The 19,305-nt window shown below is 48.0% G+C and overlaps 8 protein-coding genes across 8 annotated transcripts; 2 read left to right on the top strand and 6 right to left on the bottom strand. All coding sequences in view use genetic code 12, as the record gives it.

Moving 5' to 3' along the window:
* Positions 1-4: 4 nt before the first annotated feature.
* Positions 5-601, bottom strand: SNL1 (Snl1p; the record flags this gene model as incomplete). The annotated part of the gene is made up of 1 exon (XM_025487228.1): positions 5-601. One exon carries the CDS (start codon positions 599-601, stop codon positions 5-7), a length of 597 nt encoding a protein of 198 aa, XP_025340676.1.
* A 179-nt stretch (positions 602-780) lies between these two features.
* Positions 781-3,279, bottom strand: CXQ85_003592 (uncharacterized protein; the record flags this gene model as incomplete). Its single annotated transcript, XM_025487227.1, has 1 exon — positions 781-3,279. The coding sequence occupies one exon, from the start codon at positions 3,277-3,279 to the stop codon at positions 781-783; it is 2,499 nt and encodes an 832-aa protein (XP_025340675.1).
* Positions 3,280-3,500: 221 nt separating this feature from the next.
* On the top strand, positions 3,501-4,040 carry CXQ85_003591 (uncharacterized protein; the record flags this gene model as incomplete). Its single annotated transcript, XM_025487226.1, has 1 exon — positions 3,501-4,040. The coding sequence occupies one exon, from the start codon at positions 3,501-3,503 to the stop codon at positions 4,038-4,040; it is 540 nt and encodes a 179-aa protein (XP_025340674.1).
* A 408-nt stretch (positions 4,041-4,448) lies between these two features.
* On the bottom strand, positions 4,449-4,850 carry CXQ85_003590 (uncharacterized protein; the record flags this gene model as incomplete). Its single annotated transcript, XM_025487225.1, has 1 exon — positions 4,449-4,850. The coding sequence occupies one exon, from the start codon at positions 4,848-4,850 to the stop codon at positions 4,449-4,451; it is 402 nt and encodes a 133-aa protein (XP_025340673.1).
* A 286-nt stretch (positions 4,851-5,136) lies between these two features.
* CXQ85_003589 (FAD-binding oxidoreductase) lies at positions 5,137-6,909 on the bottom strand (the record flags this gene model as incomplete). Its single annotated transcript, XM_025487224.1, has 1 exon — positions 5,137-6,909. One exon carries the CDS (start codon positions 6,907-6,909, stop codon positions 5,137-5,139), a length of 1,773 nt encoding a protein of 590 aa, XP_025340672.1.
* Positions 6,910-8,504: 1,595 nt separating this feature from the next.
* MET10 (sulfite reductase subunit alpha) lies at positions 8,505-11,882 on the top strand (the record flags this gene model as incomplete). Its single annotated transcript, XM_025487223.1, has 1 exon — positions 8,505-11,882. One exon carries the CDS (start codon positions 8,505-8,507, stop codon positions 11,880-11,882), a length of 3,378 nt encoding a protein of 1,125 aa, XP_025340671.1.
* Positions 11,883-12,001: 119 nt separating this feature from the next.
* CXQ85_003587 (uncharacterized protein) lies at positions 12,002-14,428 on the bottom strand (the record flags this gene model as incomplete). The annotated part of the gene is made up of 1 exon (XM_025487222.1): positions 12,002-14,428. One exon carries the CDS (start codon positions 14,426-14,428, stop codon positions 12,002-12,004), a length of 2,427 nt encoding a protein of 808 aa, XP_025340670.1.
* Positions 14,429-16,292: 1,864 nt separating this feature from the next.
* CXQ85_003586 (uncharacterized protein) lies at positions 16,293-17,669 on the bottom strand (the record flags this gene model as incomplete). Its single annotated transcript, XM_025487221.1, has 1 exon — positions 16,293-17,669. The coding sequence occupies one exon, from the start codon at positions 17,667-17,669 to the stop codon at positions 16,293-16,295; it is 1,377 nt and encodes a 458-aa protein (XP_025340669.1).
* Between the last annotated feature and the right edge of the window lie 1,636 nt (positions 17,670-19,305).

The raw sequence follows: 19,305 nt of genomic DNA, 5'->3' as shown, positions 1-19,305 counted from the left end.
GAAACTAATTGTCCTTCTTGAACTTGTCCAATCTGGACTGGTGCTCCTGGATAAACCGAATCACCTTCTTCCTGTTGTCACGCAAAACCTCGTTGCCATCCACATCAATGCCGTCTAGCTTCATCAACTCTTTCAATAACATTTCCTGAATGTAGTTGTATGTGTTTTCCTTCTTGTCGTCGCTCAATTCCTTATAGTTGTCAATGTACTCGTCTATCTGAGCCACAAACGTCTCCTCCACGTTATCCAAGATCTTCTGGATCTCGCCGTTGGCGATCTGGGCCTTACTCTTCTTCTTCTTTTTCGTCTTGGGCTTCTTCTTCGACGCTGGCGCCAGACTGCCACCTAAAAGCTTACTGGCTACCAAAATCGTCAAAAACGTCGTCAACACCACCGTCGTCGTGGCTGGAGTCACTCTCAAATTACTGATATCGTCAATGAGCTCTTCTCTGGACGTAGACGTTATATCATTGAAATACGCCAGCCATGACGACCTGCTGGTGTAACCAGGAATGCGTTCTTCGAGATAATTGATACATTTGTTGAGGGCATTAGAGAGACCGCCATTGTTGGAGGTCAACTGTTCGTAGAAGTTGCTCATAGTTTGAAGGTTGGAATTGAAGTATGGAGAAGTAGGTGAGCAGATGGTTCCCGCACAAAAGGACTGAAAAGATTCAGAATGTGCCGAGCAACAACACCTGGCGTGTATGTACAGGAAAAGACCCCATTTGGGCTTCACTGAAATGGTTGCAAAAAAAAAAAAGATATAATAGAACGGGATTAGATAAATAACTCGCCACTGACGTTGCGTGGCTTTGCAAGAATGTCTGGTTTCTTAGCCTTGATTGGTGGTGGTTTTTTCGCAGGCTTTTTGGGTGGGATTTTGGCCTTGGGTTTTTCCTCCTCAACCTTTTCTTCCACTTCAGGCTCAGACTTGGCCAGAGCTCGTTCAACGTCAAACAGCTCGTTTTCACCAACAGAAGCTGATTTGGGTAACTTTCTCTTGGGGCCCTTGGCTCTGGATTTGGTGACATGCGAGATTTTGGCCACAGCCGGCTCCGTCTGCACCTTTCTGAGGGTATTTCTTGGTGGACCATTGGTTGAAGTTTCAACCAAAGAGCTGGAGGATGCATTAGATGGAGCGTCGGCCCTCAACGAAGGCTCGGTGCTCGAGCGAAGTATACCAGATAATTCGGCTTGAAAACTAGGCTTCCCCTTGGGTTCCTGGAGGTCACTGGATGTTCTTGACACGCCCTTCATGGCAGAGTACTTCTGCAAGGCCTCTGGCTTAGCGGGAGCCTTCAATGCGGATGGTTTAGCAGGCTTGAGGGAGTTGCGGGCTCCAATGGCCTCAGCTTCGTCTTCTTTTGGTTCGTGAAAGGAAGGTTTCGAGGAAGGTTTGGCAGGCTTAGCTGGAGGCTGCTTTTTCGTTGCAAGCTTATCGAGCTGGTTCTTAAGCAAGTCCTTCTGCTCATTGTCGAAATCCTTCTTGGCTGGCTTCTCAGGGCCCTTGTCGGCCTTCGTAGGAGAAAGACGCAGAATCTGGTCCTTCACCTCTTGCGAATCCTTCTCCTCGTAAGCCTTAGTAGAAAGCTTCGCTGGTTTTGGAGGAGGAGCAGCCTTAGTACCAGCAGAGCCAGGTTTAGCCAAACTGTTGATTTCAGGTTTGGGGAATGTCTTAGCCGCAGGCTTAGGTTCCTGGTTAAAGAACACAGGCTTGGAACCAAGGCTTGGTTTAGATTCAGGCTTTGGAGCTGGCTTGAACTCAGGTTTCTTAGGCATTGGTTTGGCAGCAACCAGCTGTGGCGTGTAAGTCAAGGAAGAAGCAGATGGTGTTCTTGATGCGGCAGCACGAGGCTTTGGAGCTTCCGGTTTGGAAAATGACGCGCCAGATCTCTTCGAAACTGGACTTCTAGGAACTTCGTCTTCTTCTTCCTCTTCAGAAACCTCAGAAGCTTCAGACACTTCAGAAGCCTCAGACTCCTCAGGCGTAACTGGCCTAAACTTTTTCACAGGCTTCGATGGCTTCGATGGCTTGGCTGGTTTAACAGGCTTGCTTGGTTTATAAGTCTTGGGAGACTCTGCCTCAGGCTCAGAGTCGCTGTCGTCGTCAGCTTTCCACACCATTGGTTTACGTTGAGGTTTGTTCTCAGCCTTCCACGATGGTTGTTCTTTTGGTTGTTGATCCTTGGCCTTCCAGGCAGGAACCTTCTTTTCAGCCTTACCACTAGCAGCAGCCTTTCTTTCAGCTTCGAGTTGGGCTCTCCAGACATTAACTTCTTCTTCCTCGTCCTCTTCCAACTGCTCTTGGTCGACCTCTTCGTCGTCGTCGTCATCGTCAGACTCAGCTCTCCACACATTATTACGGTCCTCAAGCGTCAACTTACGAGCGTCTCTCTTGGCTTGTTTCTTGCTAACCTTAGGTTCACCGTCTTCTCCCACACCTCTGCGTCTGATCTTACGTTCCATATCGGTAAACGAGCCGGAACCCTTCTTTTTCAAATCATGCAACGAGCCTCTCATATCAGTAAAAGAACCCTTGACGCTCATATCCGATAAGGAACCTCTCATATCGGAAATGGAGCCCTTCATCGATCTCATGAAGCCAGGTCTTTCTTCCTTAGGCGTCTTAGGGCTCTTGGGCGTTCTAGGACTCTCTTCGCCAGATTCCCTAGACACCCAGGACTTCAAGGAAGAGGAAGTTTTCCTAGCCACCGGTCTTTTCAAGCCAAAATCAAGATCAAGCTCATCGTCTTCGTCTTCCTCACCCTCAGAAAGCCGTCCCGGTAGCGAAGGCGACCTGGAGCGTCTGGGAAGCTCTATTTCCATATCCTTATTGGCCAGTCTCCTCGAACCCTTAGGCCTGGAGTTCTTCCTAGGTCTATACGGAAGCTGGTAGCCCTCATCGTCAAACTCATCGTCAGACGCATATTCAGATGTCAGGTTCAGCCGTTTCTCAGGGTTCCGATTTTTCCACTTTTCTTGGAACTTGCTTCTGGCACTAGCAGTCCGGTTAAACACAAGCTCCTTGATATCGTGCCCCTTCGACGAAGCCCTCGAGCTCAAACTGGGTCTCTTAGACGAAGCCAGCGAGGAAGTAGGAGAATTGGCACCCGAGCCGCTCCGGCTCCGGCGACTCCTACTCTCACTCAACCGGTCGATATCCCGTTCAAGCAGCCATTGTCTTTTCTGGTCGTCCATGAGCCGTTCCTGAGAGAGTTTATCCAAAGTCTGAAGAAACTCGGTGACTTTGCGGTTCTCAGAAGAAACGTCGCTCATTTAGTGTCTAAAAAAGGCCACCTCAGAGCCGATGCCTATGGAGAGTCCGAAGTATGGAGAAGGTCTCACCAACCACAAGCGCGAAAAAGTATCAAGAAAGCTTGGCTTTCAAGAGCACAGCGCCAGATAGAAGCAGAAGCCAATCACAAAGAGGGAAGTTGGCGGAAAGTTGCCGAAAACGATATATTTGCTACATTACGTCTTTTATTTGCGGGAAAGCGATGACTGCTGTCAATTTTGTCTCGCTTATTTCCAGGGACGACAGGCCTCTTTATATACAGCTGTTTGATGTGGCAGCGCCATCTGATGACGGCGGCGTGTCCAAAGACGATGCTAATAAGTTTTTGAAGTATAACTTCCTATCGCATATGGCGCTAGATGTGTTTTCGTCGCCCATGTCGCTTAACCTAAGAGAGCAGCAGCAGCAGCAGAAGCAGCAGCAGCAGCAACAGGGTCTGGCTCAGGGTCTGGCACTGGCTGATGGAATCCTTCTATTGTTCATTCAGGACGAAGTCATGGTTTATGGAATGGAAACGAATAATGGGCTTAAGATCGTTGTTGGGTTGAGTTCGGGCGAACCGTTGATGACGAGCTTGAAGACCTTGTTCTCGTCCTTGTATAAGTGCTACTTGAAGACGATTTGTAATCCGTTTACGGATCTTCAGAATGCTGGCAGCGATGAGATTTTGCAGAGCCCACGGTTTGATCTGGGCGTTAAGGGCATTGTTGAGCTGTGGAAGGGTGGTGCTGTTGCTGCCTAGACAAGACGGTTGGTTTTGCAATGTACATTACGAATGGCACGAGAGAGTACTTAAGCGTAGGGTAGGTGAGCCACTGGCCGTTGGCCAGTGGTAGAAGTAAGCATGGAATTTCGTTTATTCGGGTTTTGGGTTCTACGGTTGTGAACTCCTCCTGGGGTTCATTGTTCACTGGTGATAATGCTTGGACAGTTTCCGTGGTCTCCGCAAGACCCCAAAGGGGAGGCCCAAAGGGGAGGCCTAAAGGGGAGGACCTAAGAGGAAATCAGGGGTCTGAAGTGGAGTGAAGAAGTGGAGTCCAAAGATTGTCCAAAGAGTGGAGTCCAAAGAGTGGAGTCCATGAAAACTAACGTATACTGTATTCTCCCTCTCCCCAGCCAACAGCCTTCCCTCTCGCCTTACCACCAGGCCTTACTTGAGCACCACGTTGGCGCCACGCAAACTCAAGTACTCCTGGTCGACGCCTGGCGGCATATGTTTGATCACCTCCTGGTAGATTTCCACATTGTGGAACCGTAACGCATTGGCTGGACTCTTATACTTTCCTTCAAGCCCAGTAATGTCACAGTAGTGTTTCTGGGGCTTCAAGCTGGGAGGCGCCACCACCGACGTCCACGTGGGCGTGTCAATACCTAGTTTCTTAGATTGAAGGTACCGTATCTCGTCAGTGATCAACTGCTTGGATGTCTTGTATCTCTTGTATGTACGTGGCTTGGGCGGGTACTGCTTGAAGGAGTGTTCTTTGGTTGTTATGTAGGAGAGCTGGTGGGCTTCTGTGTTGTCGCTGGGCGTTTGCAGGCCCAGGTCACTCATGGTTGTGGAGGTGGATGTAGTTGAAGATTGGGAATGGGTATATGCGCACCAGAAGTGGTAGTAGTGGAAGATCACCAGGTGCAAGTGGCCAGGATGGAAGGTAAGAGGAGAGGAGAAGGAAATTGATTTTGAATACTTAGTAATTTGTTGTTCTTTGTTTAAATTTGGACTTTCGCTCCTGGAACCTGGGATATCCAGTACTGGCTGGTCTCAGTCTACCATATCTACAACCACTGAAGAACAAACAGCGTTTTCTATGTATCTTCTATTTGCTTTGTCCTTCCACTTAACAACACTTCTGGACCTCGTGGACATGGCCAGAGTTGAGGTGTTCGTCGAGCTTGTCGTGGGGATCAATCTGGATAACCTTGTCTGGGTTGAGAATAGCCTTAGGGTCCAAGGAGAACTTAAGATGCCTCATCAAGTCAACGGCATTCTTACCCACTTCAGATTCCAAGTACGCTCTTTTGCCAACACCCACGCCGTGCTCTCCAGTACACGTACCTTCGTACTTGATAGCACGTTCGACCATCCTGTCAACGTACTTCTTCGCTTCCATGTAGTCTGGAGTGTTGTAGAGAATTAAAAAGTGGCAGTTTCCGTCACCAACATGTCCCATAACGGCAAACTTACCGTTGAAAATAGAGTTCTTCAAGTCCTCGTTGGTTTCATCGACAACCTGTGCCAATTTAGATACTGGAACTGCCACATCGGTAGTCCAGACATTCACGTCGTTTGGGTTAGCCAACACCTTCGATCCGTAGTCAAGAGTCAGCCAAAGTCCCTGTCTTCTGGCTGTCCAAAGGATATTGTTTTCTTCTTTGTTCAGTGACTGTTCGAACTTGATAAGGTTGTTTTGCTTGCTGATTTGCTCTACCACTTCGATTTGCTCCTTGACGGTGTTTTCAGAAACTCCTCCAACCTTAATAAGCAACGTGGGTCTTTCCAAGAACTGCTTTTCCAGGTTTCCCGAGGCATTAACAAAGGTGGTAGTGGTTTCATCCAACAATTCCAAAGCATTCACCTGGAAACCTGATTTGTTGATGATGCTTTGTGCCGTTGAAGCTGCGTCTTTGATAGTAGGAAACGATGCAATACAAACAAGCTCCTGTTTAGGACGAGGCTGGAGCTTGACGGTAATCTCTGTAATTATACCCAAAGTACCTTCAGAGCCAATAAAGATATGGGTCAAATCGTACCCAGCACTCGACTTCTTAGGTCTCTGGCGAGTCTTCACCACCGTACCGTCAGCAAGAACAACCGTCAAGTTGACCACATTCTCCTTCATGGTACCGTATCTATAAGCATTTGTACCACTAGCAGAAGTGCCGACCATTCCAGCAATTGCAGCGCCCATACCTGGATCTGGGCCAAACATAAGATGCTTTCCGTCTTCTCTATCAAGCAAGTAATCGTCTAGATCCTGCCAGCCAACGCCAGGCTGAACCACAGCATCTAGATCATCAGGATGGAACTCCAAAACCTCGTTAAGGTTACCAAACGCAAGCGAAATCGAATTGGGACCTCTTGTATGCATATTATGGCCCTCCAAGGACGTCAATCCCGAGTTGGCAACCACAGGAACCCGATACTTATGAGCCACCTTCATGATTTCAGATACTTCCTGAGTGGAAGAAGGAAACACCACAATGCTTGGTCTTTGGTGTTCAGGATCTGGCGGGTGGTGAGTATTGAAAGGCGTATCGTTGTGAGCCACAAGCACGGCCTTATCGTAAGTGACGTTTTCTTTACCCACTATCTTTGTGATCTGATGCAAGGCGGTATCGAAGTCTTCGTCATTGGCGTACTTTGGTGTTTCCAAAGAGTCCAACGGAGTCGTCGAGGCCAGCAAGTGCTGGAGGCCCAAAGCCCCTTTCCGACCTTCTTCAGGCTGCTTTCTTCCCGCAAAGTAGCCTCCAGCAGCTACTCCACTGCCAAAGAGAAGCGCTGCAGCCGTCCACTGTAGCGGCGTTGGTTTGGCCCCAGAAGAGTAACTTCTGGTTGAATTCCTTGCTAAATGTAGCCTTTTTGGAACGTGTCTGAGAGTCCTGGAAAACATGAAAAGAAGGTGGTGGTTGGTAGTTGGCGGGTATTCGTGATAACTGGAGATATGTCAAATTTCCAGCCACAGTGAGCGCCGTGCCGATACAGACCGAGTGGGGGCCATTTGTGGGGACCAAGACGTAGTGTAAAAAGTGGGAAGGAAGGTTGGGAAGAAGGGTTGGAAGTTGAGGTTTTCAAGGGAAGTGAAAGAGAAGAGAAAATTTGCTAAATAGGTTTTTGGAGAAGACAGGGAGGCTTGAACTGGAGTTGGCTGTTTTGGTGGCTGCGAAAGATAACGGAATTTGGGAAGCTGAGGGTGGAGGAGCTACTGGAGAGGGAGAGGAAAAGAGAGTAAAAATGAATGAAAAGTGATGGTTTTTATGGGAGTTGGTTTTGCTTGGTGGTATAGATTTGGGGATGTGAAATGGAGGTTTGGTGGTGCTGGGTGGTTTGGTAGAACTAGATGGTTCACTGGTTAAGTATGGTACTTTTTCGCAGCCAGTTTCCATTTTCCATTCCCAGTCACCTTATACCAGTTGTATAGACTCTGCCAGTTTCAGTGCATTCTAAGTAAGCGTGTCTTTAATTTGCCAAATTTCATTAAGTGGTAAGGAGTGTTATTTACTGACTCGCCTTGACCTTTTTATTGGAATGTTCTACTTTTTGTGTCTTGTTCTGCTGGGCTCATCGGTGGCTGGTACCAGCTCCTCGAAGGAAAGACTGTAGAGTCACACGAGTTGGTAGTCGATGGATTATGGAAGTCAAAGAGAAACTGCTTATCGTAACTGTTGAATTCCACTGGTTATATAAAAAGCGAAGTAGTTTTATTTTCAGACGTTAGTTGAGATAAGTTTTAGTTTTCTTCTTGTTCAGTAGTAGTACTCTTGATCCATTAGATAACTCAGTAAGATAGTAAGACGACAACCAGTACCACTAACACTTCCCCTTAAAGAGTCTATAAAAGATATTTTATCCACTTTCTAAGCACTACAGAAAAAGAAAAGCGTCTTAAGTTAAAAAACTGACCTCTCTTTCCTTAGTCTGTTCTTAGTATACATGTCTCCTAGCTCTTCTTATCCCCAGCCACATCTACCTATCTATGAGCAGTAACCACCACCACTTTCCGCCACTTCAACCCAAAAAGTACCCTAAAAGCTGGAACCCCAAACCAGAAGCACCAAAGTCATATATCTGTAACAAGCTGAGAAAACAAGAACAACCAACTAACATGGACACAGACCATATGTTAATCTCTCCATGCGACATCCACTAGACACATCCACTTACCCAATACACCCAACACACTTCTTCTTCTTTTTCTTTTTCTTTTTCCTAAAATACCCATCCAGCTTCCTTTTCACCGTCACTGGATCCCTAAACCCATACCCCCATACCCCTAGTCCCTCTCCCTCTCCCTCTCTACATGCCCAATCAGCGCCTCACGAAATGCGATTTTGCAACCATTCCTGGGTTTCTCATACTGAAAATTGGCGATAAGATCACGTGCAATACATCATATCACGTGACCACCCATAATTTTGCAGGCCCTCTATCCCAGCTCCATCTTAAACCTTCCCCATCTCAAACCACCAAACGGTTCCTTACTTCCCTATGAGCCCTCACGCTATCCCTAACGGTGTCAAGTCGCCTGCCTCGGCTTCTGAGGCCTCGCTGTCTTCCACCCACGTCGTCAAGGCTAACCCTTTTGGTGCCTCGGTTGATCCTCACTTGGTGAAGAACACTGCTTATACTTCTCCAGCTACCATCATCAGCCAGTCTGTGTACGCTTTGGCTAGCTCGATTTTCTCGTACGAGACTGTGGGCGCCCCAAACTTGGTGGACGCTCATTTGCAGCTCTGGGCTCTGCACTTTAAGAGACAGAATGCTGTGGGAGTGGTGCCTCCATTCCATAGATTTGAACCTAGAGCTGGTTCTGCTAATGCTATTTTGGGTTACGCTGCTAGTAACATTTCTTCTACTGGCCCACATACTGCTGTGTTGGGCGCCAACGCTTTGCCATACATGCAGCCTACTTTGGCGGTGGCTGCAAAATTGCCTTTGAGCTTGAACGTCTCGGCTATTGACTTTGATACTGCTACGAGCTCTTTGGTTTCCAACTACCTGACTCCTTTGGCCGTTGCTCGTAACTTGGGCTTCCCTGTGGTGGGCCCTGTGGACTCCCATAGCGCTTTGGAGTTGCAATACACCACTGTTCTCTCTCACTTTTTGGCTGCTTTGATCAAGGGCCCATCTTTGCACGTTTTCGATGGCCCTGAATTCGCTCGTTTGTTTGCCAAGTACGAGGACATCTTGTCTGTCGCTGATGTTGGTCGTTTGTACCAGCAGTTGGTGTCTTCTGTTGCTCACGGTGACCTTTCTTTGGAAAAGGCTGTGGACACTGCTTTTGAGACTTTCAACAAGGTCGCTGGCACCAACTTGAAGCCTTTTGAGTATGTTGGACATGCCAACCCAGAAACCGTTTTCGTTGCTTTTGGTGCCCACGAAGCTACTGAGCTTGCTGGCGTTATTTCCAAGGCTTCTACTACTTCTCCTGTTGGTTTGGTTAAGGTTAGAGTGCCTTTCCCATTTAACCAGGAACAGTTTGTTGCTTCTGTTCCTTCTTCTGCTCGTAAGGTTATTGTTGTTTCTGCTGAAACTGGCTCTACTTTGAAGGCTGACGTTGCTGCTGCTTTGTTTATCGGTGGTCGTTTCGGTTCGGTTACCGTTGACGAGTTTGTCCATCCAGCCAACTTTGTCTGGGCTCCAATTCCAACCTTGAAGGTTATTTCTGAGTACGAAGCTTCTGTTGATCCAGCTGTCGTTTTGGCTACCACTGTTTCTGCTCCACCAGCTCAGATCACTGCCAACACTTCTCCAGAAGGCTCTTACTTGTTCTGGGCTCGTGACAACAGTGACACGGTTGAGACTGCCAGCAAGTTGGCTCTTTCTTTGTCATTGGATGACTCCAAGAACGTTGCTTTCAGAAACAAGTTCGATACTACTGTCGCTGGAGGTATTGCTCAGTCTCAAATTGTCAGTGCTGCTAAGAACAGCTCTGCTTCTACTTCTGTGGACGCTGCTGATGTCGTTTTGATCGAGGACGTTTCTATCCTTAACCACTACGACGTTTTGGCTACTGCTAAGCCTGGTGCTAAGATTATCTTGGCTAACCACAAGAAGATCAACAACAACATCGAACAGGACTTCGTTGAGAAGTTGCCTCTTGACTTCAAGCGTACTTTGGCCAAGTCCAGATCTTCTTTGACCGTCATTGACTTCTCTCTTATTGAGGAGTTGGACGCTGTCAGCGACTCTACCAAGGGTTTCTCTGCTGACTTCTTGACCCAGGTTGCTTTCTGGAGAGCTTCCTTGCCTGAATTGGACGGTTTCATTGTCAACAAGTTGTTGCAGGCTAACGGTAACGATTTCGAATTGTTGGCTGCCGTTTTGGACAAGTTCGTTGCTACTGTTGACGAGAAGAACGCCTTGAAGCCTGTTGAGATCCCAGAAGAATGGGTTGACTTGGAGGACGTTGTTCCAGAAGCTCAGATCGAGACCGAAGAGGTTGACGAGAAGGCTGAAAAGGAAGACCACATTGGCGACACCAAGTCTGAGAAGGAAGCTGAGGAGAAGAAGGAGGCCGAAGAGGAGGCTGTTCCATTGCCTTTCTTCCCTACCGAGTCCTCCTTCTTCCCTAACCCAAGAACCGAGGTTACTGGTGCTGAAGACAACTTCCACAAGGGTAAGCTGGACGCTGCCATCAAGCTTGCTTTCCCAGAGGCCTACAGCCTCAAGAAGGACTTGAGACCAGACTTGCCAGTCCAGAACTTCGTGGTTAAGGTCCAGGAGAACAAGAGATTGACTCCATCTGAGTACTCCAGAAACATTTTCCACATCGAGTTCGATGTTACTGGTACTGGCTTGAAGTACGAGATTGGTGAAGCTTTGGGTATCCACGGTCGTAACAACAGCGAGCACGTTGAGTCTTTCTTGGAGTTCTACGGTGTTGACGGTGACTCTTTGGTTGAAGTCACCAACAGAGACGATATCTCCTTGTTGGAAGTCAGATCTGCCAGACAGGCTTTGACTGACAATGTTGATTTCTTGGGTAAGCCACCAAAGCGTTTCTACGAGTCTTTGGCTCCTTATGCTACTGACGAGAAGGAGAAGGCTGCTTTGGAGAAGTTGGCCAGTGGTGCTGGTGCTGAGGAGTTGAAGAAGAGACAGGAAGTTGACTTCTCCAGCTATGTGGATATCTTGGAGGAGTTCAAGTCTGCCAGACCAGCGTTTGACGAGTTGGTCAAGATCATTGCTCCATTGAAGAGAAGAGAGTACTCCATTGCCTCTTCCCAGAAGATGCACCCTAACGCTGTTCACTTGTTGATTGTTGTTGTTGACTGGGTCGACAGCAAGGGCAGAACCCGTTACGGTCACTGTTCCAAGTACTTGTCTGACTTGAGAATCGGCGACGAGTTGGTTGTCAGTGTCAAGCCAAGTGTTATGAAGTTGCCTAAGTTGCCAGAGCAGCCTATCGTTATGTCTGGTTTGGGTACTGGTTTAGCTCCATTCAAGGCTTTCATCGAAGAGAAGATCTGGCAACAGCAACAGGGTCACAAGATCGGTGAAATCTACTTGTACATGGGTTCCAGACACAAGAAGGAGGAGTACCTTTACGGTGAACTCTGGGAAGCTTATAAAGATGCTGGTGTGTTGACCCACATTGGTGCAGCCTTCTCTCGTGACCAGCCACAGAAGATTTACATTCAAGACAAGATCAGAAGCTCCATTGAGGACTTGACCGATGCCATTGTCAAGAAGGAAGGTTCCTTCTACTTGTGTGGTCCAACCTGGCCTGTTCCAGACATCACTGCTTGTTTGGAGGACATTGTCAAGAACGGTGCCAAGAGAGCAGGCGAAGAGATCAAGGATGTTGCTAAGGTTGTTGAGGACATGAAGGAAGATGGACGTTACATTTTGGAGGTCTATTAGAGAAGTGGTATTTATTAGAATTAGAATACAAGGCACATCTAGTGAAAAGTGTAAGATCAGTATTGGTATTAAAGTCATATCGAATATATGATTATATAAAATGTAGATTAAGAAAGAAATTAAAGAAACAAAACCCAGGCAACAACAGCCATAAGCGAAATCAGCTTCCCAGAAGCACCGCCCTCCCAAGACGAAATGTCCAACGTAGACTGAGTAATCGTCACAGACTCGTTGATCGAGTATGTGGTAGTACAGTCATCTCCAGTACAACAGTCATCGCCAGTACAGCTTGGAGCAGAGTACGACAAGGTCGAAGGAGTGAAAGTCTCCTCTGGAGCTGAAGCAGATGGTTCCTCTGGCGATGGCAGGAACGTCTTTGGCAAGACAGACTTGAATGGCTCCAGTTGGTGAGGACTTGGAGTTTCGGTAGCGTCTGGTGCTGGCTCAGAGTGTTCTGGAGTCTCTGTAGCATCTGGAGCAGGTTCAGTAGCATCTGGAGTTGGTTCAGAGTGCTTTGGAGAGTCAGCTGGCTTGGATGGTTCTGGAGAGTCAACTGGCTTTGAAGGTGCTGGTTCATCAACTGGCTTGGATGGTTCTGGCGACTCTGGAGGGTTCGATTCCTTTGGAGACTCTGGAGGAGTGGATGGTTCACCAGGAACAAACACGGTCAGGACAAGACTGGTGGTTTTCTCTGTGGTGTGGTCTTCTGGCGTGGTTGTCTCTTCCTTTGGAGTCTCAGTAGAAGGAGATTCAGTAACTGGAGTGGTTTCTGGAGAAGTGCTTTCCTTTGGAGAGTCTGGAGGAGGAGCAGAAGCCAGAGTAGTAGTACCTGGAGTGGTTTCAACTGGAGTGGTTTCAACTGGAGTGGATTCCTCTGGAGTCTCTTCAGCTGGAGTGCTTTCCTTAGGCGTAGACTTAGCTGGTGTAGACTCGGCTGGAGTCTCCTCAACTGGAGTAGACTTGGCTGGAGTTTCTTCAACTGGGGTAGACTCAACTGGAACTGACTCTTCTGGAGTAGACTCTACCTTGGTAGAGGTTGGAGTCTTGGTGGAAGTAGTAGTAGTCTCTTTGGTCTCGTCAGGCGTGGTAGTCTCTGGAGGGTTCGAGTCCTGAGGAGTCTCCAGGGTGGTAGTTTCTGAAGTAGTCTCTGGAGTAGTCTCTGGAGTAGTCTCTGGAGTAGTCTCTGGAGTAGTCTCTGGAGTAGGTTCTGGAACCTCGTCTGTCTCACAAGACTCAGTCTCTGTAGTAACCACAGTGCTTGGTTCTGGGTAAGAAGTAAGCGTAGAAACAGTGTAGCCGCTTTCACATTCACCGCATGGAACAGTCAGAGTGACGGTGACTGGTTCTGGAGGAGGAGCTGAAGATTCGACCGAAGTAGAAGGAACTGGCTTGACTGAGGTAGATGATTCTGAGGACTCTGCTGGGCTGGAAGTCTCTGGGGCAGCAGACGACTCAGGAACTGTAGAAGATTCTGGGGTCTCTGAAGACTCTGGAACTGGAACACTAGAAGATGTTTCTGGAGCTTCGCTGGAAGTCTCTGGAACCTCTGAACTGGTTTCTGGGACGTCTGAGCTGGTCTCTGGAACTGAACTGGTTTCTGGAACCTCTGAAGTGACCTTAGAAGAAGTCTCTGGAGTCTCAGACGAAGTCTCTGGAGTCTCAGACGAAGTCTCTGGAGTCTCAGACGAAGTCTCTGGGGTTGTCTCTGGTTCACTCGAAGTCTCTGGAGTAGGCTCAGGTTCAGAAACCACTGGCTCACTGGACGTCTCTGGAACTGGTTCTGAAGAAACTTCTGGAATGGAAGTCTCTGGAACTGACTCTGAAGAAACCTCTGGAATGGAAGGCTCTGGAACTGTAGATGGCTCTGGAGTGGTAGACACTTCTGGTTCAGTGGAAACCTCTGGAATAGACACCTCTGGCTCAGAAAAGGTAGTTGGCTCAGATGGAGTTGGCTGTTCACACTCTTCACAAGGTTCATTGATAGTGTTGGTGATTGGCACTGGAGGAACATCAGTAGTGTCACAGTCAGTAGTAGGAGTCTCCACGGGCACATCAGTAGTTTCACAGTCAGTAGTCGGTGTCTCTTCAACAGGAGGAGTTTCACAGTCAGTGGTTGATTCAACTGGAAGCTCTGTAGTTTCACAGTCGGTAGTTGGCTCCTCTGGGACATCAGTGGTATCACAGTCAGTAGTAGGCTCAACAGGAGTCTCTGTAGTCTCACAGTCAGTAGTAGGTTCAACTGGCGTCTCCTCAATTGGAGTCTCTGTAGTCTCACACTCAGTAGAAGGAAGCTCTGCTGGTTTCTCTTCAGCAACCGGCGTTGTGCTTGTCTCCTCGAAACCAGTCTCCTCAGAGTCTGGGCAGTAAGTAGTAGTAACCCAGTCAACAATAGTACTCCTAATAGTGGTGATATCCTCATCAGGAACATTCTTAGTACATCCACCATTAGGACAAGAAGTGATAGTAGTGATATGAGTCCTAACCTTGGTCTCAGTGACATATTCAACTGCTGCCACAGCAGCTATCAAGAAGGTCCATGGAAGCATAGCGAGAGAATAAAGTGGGTGGAGGTGGAAGACCCCAGGAAAAGGCAGAATACTTATACTTTTCAGATGAGGTAGATTCCGGGCTGGATGTTAGAGAGATCAGGTTTGAAACAAGCAACGACCAATAAAAAATGCTACTTTAATGGTTGCAAAAAAAAATACTTATGGCTCTTGGGGAAACCCCAAACGTCTTCCTGCAGTCCTGGCAAACCTAAAACACCTATATTTTGCAGCCATTTGTCTCAGAAGTGGTAATGTGCCGGTCGGCTAGCACGATATCATAGACGAATGGTATTTATAGCATTGCCGGGGAGAAAAAATAACGGGAATCTGGGCTTAAGGGAATGTTTTAAACGCGTTTGACATTTACCTGATCTGCCAATATTATGCTGTTCCAGGAGGAGTCCAGCCACGGCCATTCCACTTACGGTAGGTGATTAGACGGAAGGGGAAGGTAGATTGGGGAGGCAGCGAGATAAGCCAGAGAGGAGGTTCTAGTGGATGGCTAGTTGGATAATATGACAGTTTGAAACGTTTTCTCGTATTCCAGGTGTTCTAGAAGGCAGACATCTGGTTCGAAGTACCAGAGAGTAGTAAACGATTACAAGAAAGGGCTAAGCATGTGCTCTGGTTCGAAGAACCAGAAAGCAGTAACTCAATGGCTTTTCTCTTACTTTCTAAGATTGGATTCCAAATCAGTTTCGTCTACTTTTCGTCAATTGGGGGCTTGGGAGCCTCAGGATGACTATGAACCCTGGGTTGATTCACTTTTCGCAGCCACTCCATACCACTGGAAGACGGTAAGCGAAGAGAAATAGTGCCGTGAAACGGACGGCGGAGGGAGACGGTAAAAGAGAAAAGAGGAAGGATCAAGGGATCGAGGGGAGTTCGTAAAAGTGAAGGTTCCTTGGAAAGTCTATCTTTTCAAGAAAAGCTTACTTTCACCCTCTCCTCTGTATATCCATACCACAGACTCCCCTTCTCCTGACTTTCTGCAATTTCTATTTATTCCAAGTTTTCTACGTTTTCTGTATATTTACAAATTGATCTCTTTCCCTGGCATCTTATCACATTTCAAAATCGCTACTCTGATTGTTTCTTGTTTCACGGAGAGATGCAACTGGCTCAATTCTTCACCGTGACCATTTCAACTCCCCACCGCCAAAACTACGCAAATTACATAAAATGTCTAATTGTATCATCTGAAAATCCAAAAAATGCCATTCTTTTCGAGAATGATATTTAAACGGGAGAATGAACGTGAGGCATTTTGGAGGCTCCTTGTCGAAGTCGGTTTTCGGGTTTTAGCCAATCAGCCAGAGGTTCCTTATATGGCGCCATTGGGACGCCCAAACCTCCTTAAAGCATAAACTTTAAGCGTAGCCAGGCAGCGACAAGAAAAGTGGAATTTTAGGGAAACCATAAGCGTATAGGTTGTGTGTGGCGGATTGGCCATTTCCATCTTTATGAGTTTCGCACGACGCCGATCTCGCTCAGCCCACACATTTTCACCCAAAAAAATGTATAATGAGGTGGAACAATCGCGCAGAGGTTTGAAGCCCTGGGCAGTGGTTGCAAAAAAAAACTCACTTTTCCGTTGATTCTTGGTATCTACAACTTTTATTGGTTTCCTATCGTGTATTAGAAAAGGGAAATTAAATGGTCCGTGTGAAAGTTAGTTATTTTTGATTCGCAATCAGGTCGAAAGCGAGCGAGTTACCTGCTCTTGTGATGAAAGGGCAAAGTGGAAAAAAGTGAGTCCCGTAAATAAAAGTGAAAGCCTTTCTGAGGTCAGAAAGGGCATGTATAAGCTTGTTGAGCGTTAATGCAAAGAAAAAAAATTGTTGGTAAAACATCAGCCCACTTACAAAATGTAAGCAAGAGGAATGGCAGCCAATGCGAGCAAAGAGCCCTTGACAGCGGCAGCAGCACCCTCGTAGGTGGAAATACCAGACTGGGTTGGAGCTGGAGCACCTGGAGAGGAGATGAAGGTAGATGGACCAGCCACAGTAGATGGAGCACCCTCAGTTGGAGCTGGGGCACCGCCAGTTGGTGGCTGCTCAGTAGCCTCCTTGGATGGAGCTGGCTGTTCTGGAGCTTCTTGGGTTGGAGCTGGCTGTTCTGGAGCCTCTTGAGTTGGAGCTGGCTTCTCTGGAGCTTCCTGAGATGGAGCTGGCTTCTCTGGGGCCTCCTGGGTTGGAGCTGGCTGTTCTGGGGCTGGCTCAGTGGCACCTGGAGCCTTGGTGGTTGGAGCTGGCTCTGGACCTGGCTGCTCTGGAGCAGTCTCAACTGGGCACCAAGTGGTGTAGACAGTCTTCTCGCCCTCAACGGTAGTGGTAGTTGGACCCCAGGTAGCTGGCTTGGTGGTCTCCTCACACTTGTCCTCCTCACAGTGGGTAACAGTAACAATGGTGGTGTGGGTGTTGGTCTCGGTCTCGACTGGGCACCAGGTAGTGTAGACGGTCTCCTCGCCATGGACAGTAGTGGTGGTTGGGCCCCAAGTAGCAGGCTTGGTGGTCTCGTGGCACTTGTCGTCTTCACAAGAAGTAACGGTCACAATGGTGGTGTGGGTGTTAGTCTCAGTGACAACTGGGCACCAGGTGGTGTAGATAGTCTCAGTACCTTCAACAGTGGTGGTGGTTGGACCCCAGGTGGCTGGAGTGGTGGTCTCGTGGCACTTGTCGTCCTCGCAAGAAGTGACAGTGATGATAGTAGTACCAGTGTTAGTCTCAGTGACAGTGCCAGATGGGCCAGATGGGCCTGGGGTTGGGGTGTCAATGTCAACAACCTCAATGGTAACTTCAGTACCCTCACCGTCCTGGGCCTTGATAGAGGCAACAAGGTCGTCCTTCTCATCTCTGGCCTGGAGCATCTGGGCGTTGAATCTTCTTCTCAAAGCAGCGGTAGAGTTGGAGCTTGGAGACTCCTCGGCGTGAACGTGGAACAAGTTAGTAGCGTCCTTACCGTACAATTCCTTAGCTGGGACATCAACGGTTCTACCAGCGTTCTCAATGTCGTTCCAGTACTTCTGGTCAGCGTTGACGTAGTAGGCGTCAACCTCGTAGTCATCCTCAGCGTCGAATCTGAAGGTGACTGGGAGGGACTCTGGGATGCTGAAAGGACAGTCACCAGTGTCCAAGTCGACCTGGGCGACCTCCTGACCGTTAACACGGCAAGAGACGTCCTTAGCAGAGGCAGCCATTGCGAAGGCGGCGGTAGTAACGATAGAAGAGAACTTCATTGGTAAGCGAATGTAGAAAAAGTGTGCTAGGTAAAGGAGAAAAAAAAAGCCACTAGGAAGGGGGCAGGGCGGCTGGTTTATATAATCGAGGGAGGGAGGGTGGAAAGCTTTGGATGGGACATGGATCTGGGATGGCATTTGCAGCCTATTTGCACGGAGTGTGTGTAGTCGCGTTTACCGCAGCGACCCGCATGGCCCGCATGGGTACGACACTAAGGTTTTTGGTGCGTGATGCATGCACTGGTTGTATACAGGTACATTGTTTGGAGGTGACTGGTGGGATGCATGTCACCCCTGCAGTGGTTGCGACATGGGGCTTTGGTGGAAAAAGGGGTGTAAACAGTGGTAGGGTGAAGCTCAATCAATGGAGGTTATCCGGGTCGGAGGCCATAGAAAGGGATACGGAGTGCTAGAAGGATAAACTTGTAAAAAAAGCATATAGTTACATTTTGTTACCATGTATTTTTGTTGACATTTACATGGCCAACCAGCCAGGTATATAATTAGTAACGCTGGGTGCAAAATCTCGTTTTCCGGTCACTGGCAGTTTGCTAGGGTGTGTGCGCCAAGGCAGGCACGGTACCGAAAAAAAAAAGGCCAATTAGCACAAAAAAAAGGCCCCAAAGGCCAAAAATACAGGCAGTACAGAGAAAAAATAAAAAGTGAAAAGAAAACACTGGCCTGGCAAAAAAGCAGATCCCACCAGCCTCCCAGTAACCAAAAGGTCACCACGCCAGAACCCCAAACCCCCCAAAACCCCCCAAAACAAAAGCCAAACATGGGGGAAACAAATACGAACTTCCAAAACAACCCAAACGTAGCCTTACCCTTCTAAATCTACAAAAGACGCCAATTCCAAAATACCTCTGGTTGACTACGGCGTGGGTGGAAAAGTAACTTTCATCGTGGCTTTGGTCCTGGCTTTTGTCCTGGCTTTTATCCTGGCTTTGGTCCTGGCTTTGCAATCGCATTTGGCCTCTTTTTTTCCATACTTTTCTGCGCTTCATGGCTCTTCCACTGGCTGCGAAAGTGCCCAATCTCCCTCCCCATCCACTTCGTCCACTTCGTCCACTTCCAAATCCACATCCACTTCGTCCCGACTTGTCTTTTTTTTCGACTTTGTAATCTCTCTTTTGTAATCTTTTTATTATTTGTTTGTATTCTTTTTGTCTTTGTATTCTTTTCCTTTGTCTTCACTTGCTTTGTTGCTCCTGTCTTTGTCACTGGACGTCTTTGTCTACAACCGTTGCGGCCACTCCCATCCGAAGCAGACCTCCAAAGCGACCACCTCCAAAACCTCTAAAACCACCAAAACATCCACATACCACCAACCACATACCACGCTGGAATGTCAACACTATTCTATGGTGGCCACCGTTTAAAGTCTATCACTTCCTTCCACCTTCCTTCCACTTCCTGTGCCTGCCTTTGTGTCGTAGCAACTGGCTGCAAACGCCAATACCACTGGTAAGTAAGATATTCCGCAGCCAACGTTCCCTGGTTTTGTGCCTAGTTTTCGTGGATATTCAAGACTTGGCGCCTTCACTGGCAGCCACTGGAGCCTCGGAGGACACTGACAGTGGCTGCTTTGGCTGTACCACTAAACCACTGAAACTGCCCAGTGGCTGCGAATAGT

The sequence above is a fragment of the Candidozyma haemuli genome, assembly GCF_002926055.2.
Source record: "Candidozyma haemuli strain B11899 chromosome Unknown E_2014730914, whole genome shotgun sequence".
NCBI classification, from domain to species: Eukaryota; Fungi; Ascomycota; class Pichiomycetes; order Serinales; family Metschnikowiaceae; genus Candidozyma; species Candidozyma haemuli.
This window is presented reverse-complemented; position numbering and strand designations above follow the sequence as displayed.